Source organism: Schistocerca serialis, chromosome 10 (genome assembly GCF_023864345.2).
Source record: "Schistocerca serialis cubense isolate TAMUIC-IGC-003099 chromosome 10, iqSchSeri2.2, whole genome shotgun sequence".
Classification (NCBI taxonomy): domain Eukaryota; kingdom Metazoa; phylum Arthropoda; class Insecta; order Orthoptera; family Acrididae; genus Schistocerca; species Schistocerca serialis.
The window spans coordinates 226,039,597-226,057,358 of record NC_064647.1 but is presented as its reverse complement, the minus strand read 5'-3'; the positions used below and the strand labels follow the sequence as shown (position 1 = coordinate 226,057,358).

General features: G+C 41.0%; 1 protein-coding gene across 5 annotated transcripts in view; it reads right to left on the bottom strand.

Annotated features, from left to right (window-relative positions):
* Nucleotides 1–3,828: 3,828 nt before the first annotated feature.
* The window catches only part of LOC126424964 (zinc finger matrin-type protein CG9776-like), a 278,906-nt gene continuing 264,972 nt past the window's right edge, over nucleotides 3,829–17,762 (bottom strand). For all 5 annotated transcript variants that reach the window (XM_050087838.1, XM_050087837.1, XM_050087839.1 and 2 more), the window contains one exon: nucleotides 3,829–6,906. In XM_050087838.1, the coding sequence (XP_049943795.1) occupies nucleotides 6,205–6,906 (702 nt within the window). In that variant the 3' untranslated portion in view covers nucleotides 3,829–6,204. The remainder of the gene's footprint in view (nucleotides 6,907–17,762) is intronic.

Below are 17,762 nucleotides of genomic sequence, written 5' to 3'. Positions count from 1 at the left end.
GATTAAGAAACGAGAGACTTAAGGTAGTAGATTATTTTTGTTATTTGGTCAGCAAAATTACTGACGGTGGCTGAAGAACAGAGGATATAAAATGTAGACTATCAATCGCAAAAAAATGTGTTTGTTTTTGTTTACGAAGAGTAATTTGTTAACATCGAATGTAGACACAAGAGTGAGGCAGTCTTTTCTGAAAGTTCACTGGTGTCCAAAATTAAAGCAACAAACTGCTATTTCCCTCCCTTGTGTCCAATTCACGAGATAATCATACAAACTGTCAATGGATGTCCATACGACTGTTCTACATGGAAGACACAATTCCAGTGAATGGACAACCATGCCAATGATGACATCAGGGCAACTATCAAGCAGACTAATGATTGCCGAGTAGTCCCACATTCAGAAACGCTGTGTACAGAGTCACAGACGGTGCACGATGGCACAGAGAAGACACCTACCATACTTTGTGCGGAAGAGGGCCATAGGAAGAATGGAAGCAGAAAAGTCGCAAACAGATGTTACCTGGTGGTGTAATGTGAATTGTTCTTTTGTTTCCCGCATATGGCTACAATTTCTAGAGACCAAAACTGTATCCCGAAGACAAGGGCGGGGCCAACCACATGTGATGTCAGAAAGAGAGGACTGTTAGATGACCGTAAGGGCACAATGGTATCACCTTATTACTGCACGGCAACTGGCACCTGACCTCACAGCATCCACTGGATGTGTTATATCGAGGCAGACGGTGTACAGAAGGCTTCAGTACAGTGGCCTTTTTTGTCGGACGCCTGTTGTACGTGTACCTCTGATCCGTCTTCACAGAGGGAAGGTCTAGAGGACGGTCGAACAGGGGGCCAATGTGCTTTTCTCAGATGAGGCCCAATTTGCCAGACTCCACCCCGATGAAAACATACGTATTGGCACTGTAATTGCTTTCTCGGCTGCAATATCAGCGTTCTCATTTTCTGAGATATTGTGGCACCGGCAGAACACTCCTCATTTCCCTGGATTTTGACATGTCTGGGCAGTGAGTAGAATGCTACTTGCTTTCCCAGGCTGTGAAAGTGCTTCCGGGAGTTCCCAATCATCTGCAGCATTTTTTCTGCTGGGTACACATTATAAAATTTACAATGGTGTCTCTCAGTATAAGTTCGGGAAGATTAAAACACACATCTGTGAAGGCCAAAATGAACACATACAGATTTTTCAAAAACCTATATTATCTTCCCATTTATCCAGCCCCTTGACAGCTAGCTGCAACTCCTCTGTGTTCACTGGGATGCTGGATGAAGGGCAAAAATTGCCTGGAAAGTGCTGACTGAACCTGAGTAGATGAGAAAATCATACCCTCTCATTCCTAATCTTCTCCAGCGCCTTCAGGATTGCATATATTTCCAGGGACGACCACCAAGTAGTCGAGAGAAACCCTCTGCTTAGACTAATCAGTGTACATGGAATTAAATCATGTTGTTTGTTTAAAATATCGCTAAAAAGGATTTAAAAATGATAGTGCATTATTTTTTAAAACATTAGCACAGAATTCTGAGCCTTTTAAGAAGCCAAGGCAGTGATTTGCTCCAACAGTAATGGAAACAATATAATCAGTTCTACACATTTCGGGATACTACATCAGTGATATGTACAGCACATGGTGAGGAAATAATAAAAAGAGTGGAAACTTAAAAATTGTTAGGTGTCCTCACAGATCAGAATTTAAACTGGAAAAAGTACATTTTGGAATTTCTAAGACAACTTAGTTCAGCCACATTTGCACTTAGAATCACTGTAAATCTTGTGGGGAGACAAATCAGTAAGCTGACTCATTTTTGCACTTTTTCATTCAATAATGTCATATAGACAAACTCAACTTTAAGAAAGAAAGTCTTCATTACGCAAAAGTGTGCTGTAAAAATAATATGTGGTGCTCACCCACAATCATCTTTTAGACATCTGTAGAATGAGTTGGGCAATTTGACCATTGTTTAACACTATGTTTATTCCCTCATGAAAGTGGTTGTAAATAATCCATGACAGTTCAAAAGGAACAATGATGTACATAATTACAATACCAGAAGGAAAAATGACATTCATTACTTCAATTAAGGTTGTCTCTAGCACCAAAAGGAGTGTACAATGCTGCAAGAAAAATTTTTGACCACTTACCCAGTGATATGTCTTGACAAATAGCAAAGCAAAATTTGAAAACAAACTAAGAAAGTTTCTCCTTGACAACTTCTTCTATTACACAGAAGCATTTCTATTTCTGTAATGTGTTCTCCCCGCCTCCCTATCCCTTGGAAAGGGAGAAATATTCACTCAGGCAGTAAGCACAAATTACTTTGCGTTGTGGATGTAAAATGACTCGTTTCACATCATTACGATCTATTGTGCAGAACAATATATGGAACATGCAACTAACTAACTAAACATTAATATTTGGAACACCAACCCTTAAAAGGTTGCTCTTTGCGTGAGTCCCAAGGAGCCTTGTTGCTTGAATATAATCACTAAAAAGTTGCTCCCCAGATGGTAAAGAAATGAATAGTGTACAGAGGCCTGTGGTAGGGCAGGGATTTTACATGCTTGCTGTGCCATGAGGAGTTGACACCTGATATTAAGTGGTGGTTCCCCAGCCTCAGCACAAAAGTTCAAGGCCGCATTTAGACGACTTCAAGCCAGCCATCTGATAAATTTTGTGTGGGCAGCCTCAGCACAAGTACTGGGGAGAGGTCCAATCATAAACACCCCTCCGACCAGCCCAATTCCCTCACAATGAGACACACTGAGGATCTTCGTGAAGTGGACTGACAAGGCAGCCAGTCCACAGTGACAGGTAGCCGAAAAAAAGGCACGCGTACACACACACGCCGACGGGCGTCAAGTACTGGAACAGGCTACATAATTAATGCTATGAAGAAAAGTACGTAGCTGGATTAATACTTATCTTTAATCAATCATTGTGGTACATCGCTCTTGACTATACACAGGAGACTTTAATTACAATCACTGTAAGGCTAATGGCGCCTTGCTAGTTCGTAGCCATTAACTTAGCTGAAGGCTATTCTGTCTCTCGGCTAATGAGAGTGAAAGGCTTCGTACATCTAGTCGCTAGCTAGGTCGTCCGTCCAACTGGGGCGAGTGCTTGTTCGTATCACGAGACCTGCCTTGTGGTGGCGCTAGGTCTGCGATCACACAGTGGTGACACGCGGGTCCGACATGTACTAAATGGACCGCGGCCGATTTAAGCTACCACCTAGCAAGTGTGGTGTCTGGCGGTGACACCACACTTCGAGTTGACAGCCTGGTAGAACTGTATGCTGTTCAACTACAACTGAGGCAGGATCATACGAAGGCTGTATAAAACTGGAGTGGACATTATCTCTCCATTCCTTGTCAGGTGACATACATTTCAAAATACAGAGTGCATTGAGACATCATGTTTTCAGACCCCTCTCAGGTGTGGCAACCAATTTAGTTTCTTTTATAATACATGAGACCCACAAACCTCATCGAATCTTTAAAATTTACATTGGTGTCTCTCACTTCACGTTCTGGTAAATTAAAAACACATTTGGGAGGCCAAAATCAACACACAGATTTTTATAAAAACCTTTCTTTATTGTCCTCCTGCCTTTTCATTTATCCAACTTCTTAACAGCTAGTCCCATCTTGTGTGTGTTCACTGAGATATTAGAAGAAGAGCAGAAAGCTGACAAATCCTTTGCAAATAAGGATCACTTTACAGAGCTACTTATCATTAACAGGTTTTTTTAATTTCACACTTAAATCACTGTCTTGAGGAACATCAACATCTTTAACTGAAACAATGACTCCAATTTAAAAAATTTATTTATGAAGCTACAGATGAACAAAAAGACAGTAAAGTTACATCACAACTAATTACAATAAAATGGAAATTGTGTTAACTCTGAATGATTCAAATACTGAAAGTTCAAACTCACAACATATAAAACAGATAATAGAGATTTACTGTTCCAGATGACAATTTCTGCACAAGGTAGATAATAAACAAAAATAACATAGAAATAAGAAATTATGTAATACTTGAGAATTATTCTTTCACTAACTGATCAGGCCAACCAGGATGTCTTAGAATGTTCTGGTCCTGGAACTGCACTGTTACAACCACACACAAGTACACAAATATACGCTTTTACAGCTTTTTATCACTTGTCTCCTTCCCCTCCTGGCTTACATGATGTACAGGAGCAGAAAATAAGTCTCTATCAACAGTTTGACATTTCTCACACTAAATAATGTTCTTACACATCCAAAAACAAATGATACAGTCAGAACTGTACAGGAAATATGAAAGGAGATTTGGGCTATTTAACATAGTAGTGACATTATACAAGGGACTCAAGGCATTACATAAAAAGACAATCTCTGGGTCCCATATACCACTTTCCATAAAGTGTGATTTTCAACTTTATAGGTAGAATAGAAATCCTTCTAAGAGTTAAATTAAATAACCCACAGTACAGATCTAATAAACCATTTAGTCTGATATAACAAGCTCTAGTCACATGCAATGTATGTACAAAAGGGCCAGCTGTCCAATAACACGTTTTATTATTTATTCTAAAGTACCTAAAAATATATTTATACCACCATAACACTGTGGTGCAGTAAACAGTCAGAAACTGCTTGCCAATACCAAATATTATCATATTTATTAACTGACCTATGGGCCAATCATAGATTGGAGAAACAACTCTTAGCAGACTTTTCATCACTTATACCTTATGTAATAACTTTTCTGATTTTTCAAAGTAGTCTGACCTTATAACTTCAACACAATGCTAGCAGGACATTACATCTTGCTGGAATTTGTTATCTCTGAAGCAGTACACTTCATAGTAAGAGGTGAGAACTGCAGCTTGTCATATTGCATCACTGTAAAACATTATGATTCACATCTTTACCTTAGACTAAGAGAAATAATTTTTTTTTATTACTTGCACCGTATAACACTACATCCTGTCAGGAAGAATGAGAAATAAACATGTGACATTGCCCTTTCTATCAGACCTTTGCACAGCACAAAATATAGGGAAGCAAAGTGGCTGGATTTAAAGCAATAATGCCATCAAAATATCCACACGAGAAAACTGTAAAATTACGATGACAGAATGACTTACTATTACCTATCTTCAAGAGATGAAACCTCAAATACTGCCAAGACACATACAGAAACAGAAAACAAACTTATCTAGCTTGCGGAACTGTTACTTCGTCTGTCAGAGAGGGAAAAAGGTTAGTCTTTGAAGTATTGGGAAGTTATAGTAGGCCACTAAAACAGCAGTCCGAGTGACCTGCTCAAACTTTTTAACCTAGGCTCCTTTCTTTCCTGAGAAAGGAACGAACAGTTCCAAACATAACAGTTTTTCCTACTTCTGTACGTGTATATCAACAGAACTTGGAATTACGCCTGCTGAATGTTAATTACTCACCTGCTGTTCACACTTCTGTTTTCATTAGGAAAAGAAGAAGGCTTAATGTTTATCTTTCAAGGAGGAAAAGAGAGAGAGAGAGAGAGAGAGAGAGAGAGAGAGAGAGAGAGAGGTTGGAGCGGAATTGGGGGAGCGGGTTTCTACAAGTGAATCTCTTATTTACTATTGTTGCCTACAGGAACTACAAACCCAGTACATTCAAATCAAAGCATAAACAAGTAGGACAACATTAACTTCAGAGAATACACAAATGTTGATTGTAGGTTAGTTCTTCAGGCTTGATGGCAGTGGAAGTGCACAAATTCCATGTCAAATTCATGATTTCAGAAATACTTTACAACTTTTACACATCTTTAAGCACAGATTTAGAGTAATAATTGGCTACAACAATTACATTTGCCACCCATTTTCATTGAATGTTTGTGTCACATCCGAGAATCTAGTCTCTTAGGCCTACCCACTCTTCTCACTTTCAAGTTAACTGACAAGTAGTACAGCATACACTACGCATTCCAACAGCTCTCTTTGCTTTCAGAGAATCGTTAAGGCGTACAACCCTCGGCAGACGACAGATGTAGGAACAGAGACAATAGTTGCTGTTTTATAGTGATAAACCTGCAAAACAACACTTCATTATACACTACATCAGTTCGAGCCTTCAGGACAACTTCCTCAGCACGTACGGCAAAAGTTTGGCAGCAACCATTCTTCGCCGGGGAAGGTCCCAGTTGCATCAGAATGTCTGTGCCGCCATGTCCTCGGCATCTATGCCGAGCATAGCGAGGTCCTCCTTGCTCATCTGACCCAGGTACGGTGGCGGCACACTCGTCGGGGGAGCACCGGGGGGCCTCACACCCATGTGCTGCGGAGGTGGCACTGCTGTCGGAGGAGGCTGCGATGTGGTGGGGGGCTGCGAGGTTGGCGGCAGCCCGGGCGGAGGACCCACTGCAGGGGGTGGTGCGTACTGGGGGCTGCCCGAGGTGGGGGGCGGCCCATACTGGGGGCTGGCTGTGGTGGGGGGTGGCCCGTGCACACCGGGGGGCGGGGGCCCGCCGACGCCGGGGGGTGGGGGGCCGCCTACACCGGGGGGCGGAGGACCTCCCATCCCCGGTGGCGGGGGTCCGTACATCCCAGGTGGAGGCATCACGTTTGGAGGATGTCCCGGAGGGGGGCCCATCATGCCCGGAGGGGGTCCCATCATGGCGGGTGGCGGTCCCATCATCCCGGGAGGCGGACCCATCATCTGGCCCGGAGGCGGCCCGTAGCCCATCTGTGGCGGCATCACGTGGGGTCCCCATGGCGGCGGTGGCTGGTGAGGGTGCATGCCGAGTGGCATCTGCGGCTGCTGTTGCTGCTGCTGCTGCTGCTGTTGACTGTCCTTGCCTTCCCCTTCTTTTACCTCGTCTTGTCCAGGGAATAAGATATTTAGGGCCTCCTGTGAAATATTTTGAAATAAGTAATCTGATTCAGCTTAAAATGTACAAATAATCTCTTAACATATTACCCCACAAAGCAAACTGAGGACTCAGTTGTTACATTTATGACCAAGGGACAGGGACTGTAAGTAGTAAGTGTGTGAACTCCAGTATTCTTACAAGTGGAGCACTGTCACACGCAACACGGCTGTATGCCAATGCTGTGTGTAATACAGCAACTAAACAGTGATCATTAGTTTTGTTCAAGCATTATCACATCTGATCACAGTGACACTGTATACATCCACATTTTGTCCGAATAAACCACTGGCTGCTTCACTACCAATACATCATTACTTTCATAAAAAATATAATGCAGTACACCTTTTACAAACTACGTCCTCTCATTCACACACAATAACTTGTTTATTCTGGCAACTTGTAAAGCACATTGCAACTTTTCCTCAGTTTCATTGCTAGCTTTTAACACCAGTCCTATTTGACCAAAAAGGTGAAGCTTTCACGAAAATGATATTGCCTTGCGTCATTCACAATACTGCCAAAATTGCTAATAACACACTTATCCATTTTAATCTTTATGTGTGGAATTATACATTATACTGACCTGTACTTTCGTATGGATATGACAGGTTACTTGCATAGCTAACAAATCTGATTGAAAATAGGCATAGCATAAAAATTAAAAGAGCAACTGAGATGATAAAAATAAAGGATAAATTTCAAATTACAAAATAGTTGCAAAAAGTCTCATGACAACTATCTCAGCAATACTGACATTTACCTAATATATATATCGGCAATCAAATGTGTGCACTTTGCTTTATTCTTCATCTTCGCAGATCACTACCATTGTTAGTTGGTTTACTCATTACTGAGTCTCATGACCTCATTTCTTCATTCACGTCTTCAATAATGAAATCTTTGAAGAGACGTCTCTATCCACAATGACCTTCACCTCCTTTTAATATAATATGAAGAAGTAGGCCAGGATCTTTTTTGCTTGATCCAACCGAACACTTACTGCTCCTTTGGTCTTCTGCTTCTGATTTTACCATGCAAATTTCGAAAGTAAACCCTTCTCTTCTCAAAATAAGCCCAAGGATCTGGAAGTACCTTTGGTTGACACGGGAACATAAACTTCTGGTAATGCTAAGTTTCCTATAATGGAAGCGCCAGTTCTTATTTGCATTCACGGTATGCATATCTTCTGCCAACACCACATCTCGAAGGCACCAGTTTGGCTCTTGTCACTAGCTTTCACGGTCTAGGTCTTGCAATGGTAGAACAACAACTATTCCGCCAACTGCATCTTCGTCGTATTGGATATCGTACAGTTCTGCCTGATCTTAGAAAGTTGAACCACTGCAGCTCAGCCAAGGATGATTCACTATTTTATTTCTTATCACACTTGTCTACATCATTGATTAGAGATCTAAATTCACATAATCATTCCCTACTTCCATATCCTTTAAGTAAAGTTAAAGCTGGATTTGATCTCAACCTTGGCAACAGTAACCATTAGTTTGATCGATTTTATGTTTGTTTGTACATAAACTTTAACCAACAGTCTTCACTCTGGAGAATCCACTTCCATCTAGCATTTTGACTTACCATCCATTTATTCAATTTATTTTGCTTGCACATTCCATCGTATTTTCAGGTCATCACTATCACTCCTTTCTCCTTCTCATCATCAATACACTTACAATTAACAGCAAACAGCCACGGTTTTCTGCATATGCATTCCCTGCTATCAATTTCTGTGCTTGCAATACAGGGTATCAAAATGAACTATTCTGAACTGACACATGGCTGTTTACAGTCATGCGACCAAGTCAACTACCGCTACAGCTGAGCCTACCTTTCGATTTGTTGAATGTTAATATGGGGTGTGCCAGAAACAGCTGACGATTTTTAAGCTTTCTTTTGGAAAGCACTCGCTGTGCCTCACCGTAACACTACACACCATTTTGGGCACTGTTCTCTGGAGTTAAGTTGAGACAGGGGACTCGTCTGTGGAAAACCACACTGCATTGGTAGAGGAGTAGACAGGACCCATCAAAGCTGCACAGTACAACTTTCGATTTCCCTAGATGCAATACTCTGTCGCTGAAGGTATTGAAATGGTATCACGATGGAACTGTAGAGGACACTAAACCAGGACATCCTCGTTCAGTATATACACTGGAAAATGCGAATCTCGTATGGGACACGATCTCGTGCAGTCTCAATCGTGGCAAGCTATTGCGCTCGGGTTGGCGGAAGGTATTGAAATGGTATCACAATGGAACTGTGGAAATTTTTACAAAGGTACAGACGGTGTTTAGAAAGGATAGATTGCATGCAACCGGTGGTGGAGTGTTCGTCGCTGTTAGTAGTAGTTTATCCTGTAGTAAAGTAGAAGTGGATAGTTCCTGTGAATTATTATGGGTGGAGGTTACACTAAACAACCGAACTAGGTTAATAATTGGCTCCTTTTACCGACCTCCCGACTCAGCAGCATTAGTGGCAGAACAACTGAGAGAAAATTTGGAATACATTTCACATAAATTTTCTCAGCATTTTATAGTCTTAGGTGGAGATTTCAATTTACCAGATATAGACTGGGACACTCAGATGTTTAGGACGGGTGGTAGGGACAGAGCATCGAGTGACATTATACTGAGTGCACTATCCGAAAATTACCTCGAGCAATTAAACAGAGAACCGACTCGTGGAGATAACATCTTGGACCTACTGATAACAAACAGAACCGAACTTTTCGATTCTGTATGTACAGAACAGGGAATCAGTGATCATAAGGCCGTTGCAGCATCCCTGAATATTGAAGTTAATAGGAATATAAAAAAAGGGAGGAAGGTTTATCTGTTTCGCAAGAGTAATAGAAGGCAGATTTCAGACTACCTAACAGATCAAAACGAAAATTTCTGTTCCGGCACTGACAATGTTGAGTGTTTATGGAAAAAGTTCAAGGCAATCGTAAAATGCGTTTTAGACAGATACGTGCCGAGTAAAACTGTGAGGGACGGGAAAAACCCACCGTGGTACAACAACAAAGTTAGGAAACTACTGCGAAAGCAAAGAGAGCTTCACTCCAAGTTTAAACGCAGCCAAAACCTCTCAGACAAACAGAAGCTAAACGATGTGAAAGTTAGCGTAAGGAGGGCTATGCGTGAAGCGTTCATTGAATTCGAAAGTAAAATTCTATGTACCGACTTGACAGAAAATCCTAGGAAGTTCTGGTCTTACGTTAAATCAGTAAGTGGCTCGAAACAGCATATCCAGACACTACGGGATGATGATGGCATTGAAACAGAGGATGACACGCGTAAAGCTGAAATACTAAACACCTTTTTCCAAAGCTGTTTCACAGAGGAAGACCGCACTGCAGTTCCTTCTCTAAATCCTCGCACAAACGAAAAAATAGCTGACATCGAAATAAGTGTCCAAGGAATAGAAAAGCAACTGGAATCACTCAATAGAGGAAAGTCCACTGGACCTGATGGGATACCAATTCGATTCTACACAGAGTACGTGAAAGAACTTGCCCCCCTTCTAACAGCCGTGTACCGCAAGTCTCTAGAGGAACGGAGGGTTCCAAATGATTGGAAAAGAGCACAGATAGTCCCAGTCTTCAAGAAGGGTCGTCGAGCAGATGCGCAAAACTATTGACCTATATCTCTTACGTCGATCTCTTGTAGAATTTTAGAACATGTTTTTTGCTCGCGTATCATGTCATTTCTGGAAACCCAGAATCTACTATGTAGGAACCAACATGGATTCCGGAAACAGCGATCGTGTGAGACCCAACTCACCTTATTTGTTCATGAGACCCAGAAAATATTAGATACAGGCTCCCAGGTAGATGCTATTTTTCTTGACTTCCGGAAGGCGTTCGATACAGTTCCGCACTGTCGCCTGATAAACAAAGTAAGAGCCTACGGAATATCAGACCAGCTGTGTGGCTGGATTGAAGAGTTTTTAGCAAACAGAACACAGCATGTTGTTATCAATGGAGAGACGTCTACAGACGTTAAAGTAACCTCTGGCGTGTCACAGGGGAGTGTTATGGGACCATTGCTTTTCACAATATATATAAATGACTTAGTAGATAGTGTCGGAAGTTCCATGCGGATTTTCGCGGATGATGCTGTAGTATACAGAGAAGTTGCAGCATTAGAAAATTGTAGCGAAATGCAGGAAGATCTGCAGCGGATAGCCACTTGGTGCAGGGAGTGGCAACTGACCCTTAACATAGACAAATGTAATGTATTGCGAATACATAGAAAGAAGGATCCTTTATTGTATGATTATATGATAGCGGAACAAACACTGGTAGCAGTTACGTCTGTAAAATATCTCGGAGTATGCGTGCGGAACGATTTGAAGTGGAATGATCATATAAAATTAATTGTTGGTAAGGCGGGTACCAGGTTGAGATTCATTGGGAGAGTGCTTAGAAAATGTAGTCCATCAACAAAGGAGGTGGCTTACAAAACACTCGTTCGACCTATACTTGAGTATTGCTCATCAGTGTGGAATCCGTACCAGGTCGGGTTGACGGAGGAGATAGAGAAGATCCAAAGAAGAGCGGCGCGTTTCGTCACCGGGTTATTTGGTAACCGTGATAGCGTTACGGAGATGTTTAATAAACTCAAGTGGCAGACTCTGCAAGAGAGGCGCTCTGCATCGTGGTGTAGCTTGCTCGCCAGGTTTCGAGAGGGTGCGTTTCTGGATGAGGTATCGAATATATTGCTTCCCCCTACTTATACCTCCCGAGGAGATCACGAATGTAAAATTAGAGAGATTAGAGCGCGCACGGAGGCTTTCAGACAGTCGTTCTTCCCGCGAACCATACGCGACTGGAACAGGAAAGGGAGGTAATGACAGTGGCACGTAAAGTGCCCTCCGCCACACACCGTTGGGTGGCTTGCGGAGTATCAATGTAGGTGTAGATGTAGAACCGTAGAGGACACTAAACCAGAAGGACATCCTCGTTCCGTATATACACTGGAAAATGCGAATCTCGTATGGGACACGATCTCGTGCAGTCTCAATTGTGGCAAGCTATTGCACTCGGGTTGGCGGATACCAGCGTTCACCGTGTCCTACACAAAGATCTTCACTGCCGTATGTACAAGCTTACTAAAGGAACAAGATGAGACATCAATTTTTCATCAAGTTCTTGTAACTTTTGCAAGCTGAAGAACACATTGTGAACAGGTGGCTACTGTCAATGAGGTCCATTCCCACTTGTCTGTGTATGTAAGCAAATAGAACCCTCCTTTTTGGGCTGCACACCTGCATCTACATACATACTTTACAAGCCACCATGTGAATTTCAGGATCATTCTACAGATAGTGCGCATTATTGGTCTGTACTGAAGCAGTCAATTATGATCTATACACAGCCAAGGAACTTTTTCTAGAAGGAGTCATTTATCACTTTGGGGGACATCAACTGGCCTGCTTGTTCACCCAACCTGACAGCATCTGATTCTTTTCAAACAAAGTTCATGAGCAAAGCCAAACCAGTACTGACAAGTCACAAGATCGAACTCATGAGTGCATTTGGGAGATTCCAAGGTGGTAGGGGGGGGGGGGGGGGGTGTGGAAAAAAAGGTCCTGCTAACATGGGGTCCAAAGTGCGTTCCTTAAGACCTATTAGTACTTTTTCATCTTCACTACTTTGAAACACACTACGTCTACCGAACAAGAGCTCACAGGTCTTAACCCATTGTGCCGCTGAATACTGACTGTTCCTCCTGGAACACTCTGTGTAACACAGCATGTAAGCTGAATAGTATACAGAGCCACCTGATTCCTGGCACTTAGCAGAATGACATTTCCCTTTCCTTGCAGGCAGTGAAGAGGATCTTGGATGTTCTGGATGTATTTGTCTGCTAGGTACACCCGTGGAACAGATTTAAGGAGTCAGGGAAGAAAAGGTGTTTCTCAGTACAGGTGTGTCTGTCTGCCTTGGGCTATCACAATTGCATGCAATGTGCACTGTAAAAGTAAATTTGTTTGGTAAACAAATCTTGAAGCTATCCTCAGACAAAACCACAGAACATACGAGAGTTGCCCTGATTAGACCCATCTGTAAATATATAGTTGTGGTGCACATTTCATATGTCATTAAAAAAAATTAAAAAAATATGGAGGAGGATGATAATATTGCAAGAAATGTTAGCTGTTTATCACTGTCTTTCCACTAATTCTAAGAAAAAGAAAGTAATATTGAGGAACAGTTGTGTGAAAGCTCTCAGAGGCTACCAAGTTCACCAATGGTCACAGAAATACAGCTGTGGCGATCTCTGGAATGAAGACTTAACTAAAACATATTGAGATTGAGATACAGAGGATCAAACATATTAAATAGTTTTTCACTCAATTTAAACTCTCGTAAATGGGCTAAATTTCAGTCAAATATAAATAAAATATTGTGGGTTCTGCATATACGATGTGTCAGTGTAATGTGTAAGAATTAGTGAGCAATGTGGATCTCAATAAATCACTGTTCCCAAAAATGCCTCAATTACTCCTCACATTCTATTCATGTAAACATTAAAAAAATATATTGTAGCCTCTCTCCGATGTTATTCAATCTGTATATTGAGCAAGCAGTAAAGGAAACAAAGAAAAATTTGGTGTAGGTATTAAAATCCATGGACAAGAAATAAAAACTTTGAGGTTTGCCGATGACATCGTAATTCTGTCAGAGACAGCAAAGGACTTGGAAGAGCAGTTGAACGGAATGGACAGTGTATTGAAAGGAGGATGTAAGATGAACTTCAACAAAAGCAAAACGAGGATAATGGAATGTAGTCGAGTTAAATTGGGTGATGCTGAGGGAATTAGATTAGGAAATGAGACACTTAAAGTAGTAAAGGAGTTTTGCTATTTGGGGAGCAAAATAACTGATGATGGTCGATGTAGAGAGGATATAAAATGTAGACTGGCAATGGCAAGGAAAGCGTTTCTGAAGAAGAGAAATTTGTTAACATCGAGTATAGCTTTAAGTGTCAGGAAGTCGTTTCTGGAAGTATTTGCATGGAGTGTAGCCACGTATGGAAGTGAAACATGGACGATAAATCGTTTGGACAAGAAGAGAACAGAAGCTTTCGAAATGTGGTGCTACCAAAGAATGCTGAAGATTAGATGGGTAGATTATATAGCTAATGAGGAGGTACTGAATAGAATTGGAGAGAAGAAAAATTTGTGGCACAACTTGACTAGAAGAAGGGATCGGTTGGTAGGACATGTTCTGGGGCGTCAAGGGATCGCCAATTTAGCACTGGAGGGCAGCGTGGAGGGTAAAAACCGTAGAGGGAGACCAAGAGATGAATACACTAAGCAGATTCAAAAGGATGTGGGTTGGAGTAGGTACTGGGAGATGAAGCTTGCACAGGATAGAGTAGCATGGAGAGCTGCATCAAAGCAGTCTCAGGACTGAAGATGATGATAACAACAACAACAACAACAACAACAACAACATATCTTCCCTCTAAGAGAAGACAAAGAAAGAGAAAGCTAAGGAACACTATTTTATTTTGATGATAAGCTCTCTGGCCTCCATCAAGGTGGCAGTGCGGAAGTACTGCGATGTTTCGATACGTGGGATACTCGTCACTCTGCCAGGAAATAAAGAGTACAGCACTCATCGAAATGATGCAGTACTCAGCACTGTCACCAAGCTGGAGACTCGAGAGCTTATTATCTGTATTCTGTATTCTACACCAGGAAAGTCTACTCTCACATTGTGGTGTATCTCTATTTTTCATGAAGATAGCAGCAGTTATTAAAGCAGTACATTTTTGTTAGAAAGTTGAAAGAATGTAAACAATGAGAAGACTAACACTAGTTCCCCGGGGTATACGTTGGAAAGCATGTCACACATTTGTGGTTTTGCTGGTGTGGCAGTGACGGGTGTGGATCGTGAGTATTTCACACGGAGTGAAGTATCTACGAAGATGTGACTCAGCTGCCCATGGAAGTTTGACCGTGAATGTGATCCTCAGAGAAAATAAAAAATTGTGGGGCGTACAGTTTTACTGCTCTTTCGGTGCAAAGAATAAACTGGGTGGTGGGATCAAAAGGAGAATGGTATAAAATACAGAGGTGTGTCAGAAAGTGGATTCTAAATAGTATTTCAGGACCATATAAATTCTGTTGAGATGATTTCCAAAACTTACTGGGAATGTCTGTAGGGCAATTTGACTATCTTCTGGAATGTGTTTTACAACTGATTTTGAAATCAGATATTGATATATAATTTTCGGTGAAATCAGATTTTTTTTTTTTTTTAATTGATTAGATACAAATTTAAAAGAATGTCACACTACCTGTTTGAAATGAGGTGTTTTGAAATTGATTGTTTAGAATAGTGGTGATTGGGGAGATTTTTGACTGGAATTGTTTATGTACAGAAGCAGAGGCATTTTCCTACCGATGAATAGGGTACTTCTCTGATTTACGGTATTTCTTGACTCCCCATTCCCCCACAAAGTTTGATGACTACAGAATGTGCAGAATACTGATTTCGACCTTTCATGAGCATTAAAGCCTTGTAACCCACAGTTGACAACACTACTGACAGAACTGGCAAGGTATTTAGTAAGCAGAACTGACACATGGCTTTAGGGATAATGGCTACAGCACAATCACTTGCCGAGGTAGGTAGTGTCACCAGTGAAGCATGTTGGCAGGCCTGATCTCCACTGGTTTTTGATGCAACAACAGCTCAAAACAGCTGGGACCTAAAACTGCAACATTAAAGTATCATCTTTTGAACTTTGGCTAGCAGACAAACAATGGTGGTCCTTCGTTCTAAGATACTAGGTCCCGCGGCTGAGTCTACATCGCATTAGACAGCACAATCTTACACAGACCATTCAACTGCCCACAACTGGTGTGGCAGTAGAGCATCCAGGACACTGGCACATCGTTATGTTCGTGTACTTTTCATTTTGCAAACTTGTTTTTACCCTCACTATCTTTCCAAATTGGGCTTTGCAATGTGATGTACAATACAAGTAAGGTAAAATATATTACAGTATTAATATTTATATACCGAAAATAAAGTTATTTTAAACTATTTCTACTAAAACACTCCATTTGGATACAATTTGCTATGACATAGCATTTCTTAGGTATGGCTACATGACATGATCATTCAGTACAGGAGGAGATCTATAATTTTGTGTTGTACTTTTCTATCGAAAACCAATTTATTTGTCAAGATCGTTATGTTAACACAATTACTGGATTACTAGTTTAGATAATTGCCACCCTCAGATCAACAAAACCAGGCAGTGGTCATTATAAAATGCTTACACCACATGAAAACTATACTTTATATATATATATATATATATATATATATATATATATATATATATATATTGGTCTTTAAATATGTCTGCTTGTGTCTGTATGTGTGGATGGATATGTGTGTGTGTACGAGTGTATACCTGTCCTTTTTTTCCCCTAAGGTAAGTCTTTCCGCTCCCGGGATTGGAATGACTCCTTACCCTTCCCTTAAAACCCACTTCCTTTCGTCTTCCCCTCTCCTTCCCTCTTTCCTGATGAGGCAACAGTTTGTTGCGAAAGCTTGAATTTTGTGTGTATGTTTGTGTTTGTTTGTGTGTCTATCGACCTACCAGCGCTTTTGTTCGGTAAGTCACCTCATCTTTGTTTTTATATATAATTTTTCCCACGTGGAATGTTTCCTTCCATTATATATATATATATATATATAGATGTAAATTCTGCCTCAAAATGCGAAATGCAAAATTAACTAATAAATTTGTTGTAGTCTTCTTTTGAAAAACAATTTATTTGCACAAGATTGCTATGCTAACACTAGTACTGGATTACTAGTTTAGGTGGTATGTATTGCCATCATCAGGTCCATAAAACCGAGCAGTGGTAGTTACATTATATGGTGCTTACACCACTCTGTCACATGAGGACTGTACAATATATATATATATATATATATAGTGAATATAGTAGTGAATATAGTAGTGAAGACGGAGATGAAGATCATCGGTACGGCGGAACTGGCGGAAGAGGCAAGCATTATCAACAAGATAAAGCATATTGAAAAGCCCAGACACGTCTGTGTGGCAACCACCGGTACTCTGGCCAGCGTCTGTTCACCATGTGAGGTGCGGCTGAACACCAAGCTCCAGGAACTAACAATCCCTGGTTCTAACTACCCAGCATTAGCTGGAACTTAATTACAAGCAGTATGATTCGTACAAGTAAAATTAATATTACCCCAGGTGGCCAATCCACTCGCCCTGTGGCGACAACCAAGCTATCGGATTCTGGGGAGCTTGGGCTCGTACGACAGAGAAAGTTTGAGTTCTCTAGTAAACGTCCACGAAAGTCCCATACATTTATTGGCACTTTTAACATTCAGACACTAATTCAGACAGGCAAACTTCATAATCTTACAACAGAACTCAACAAACAGAAAATTCAAATCCTTGCTCTCCAAGAGACCAGATTCACTGATTCAGAAACAATAGACTACAACAATTACCGTATCTTTAAAAGTAAAACAGACAAGAAAATTGGCAAAGGAGCTGCAATATTTGGCATGGCTTTTATTGTAAATAAGGACACCCTTGACTCTGTTATAGACATGAATCAAATCAGTAACAGACTAATGACCATGCGAATCAAGCACACCAACAAAATATATACATTTATTAATGTTCATGCACCTACCAACATTGCCAACAAAAAAGAACCGGAGAAGACAGAAAAATTTTGGGAAAAACTCGAAACTGAAATGTCCAAAATTCCAGAGGAGGATGTAAAAATTCTTCTAGGGGATTTCAAC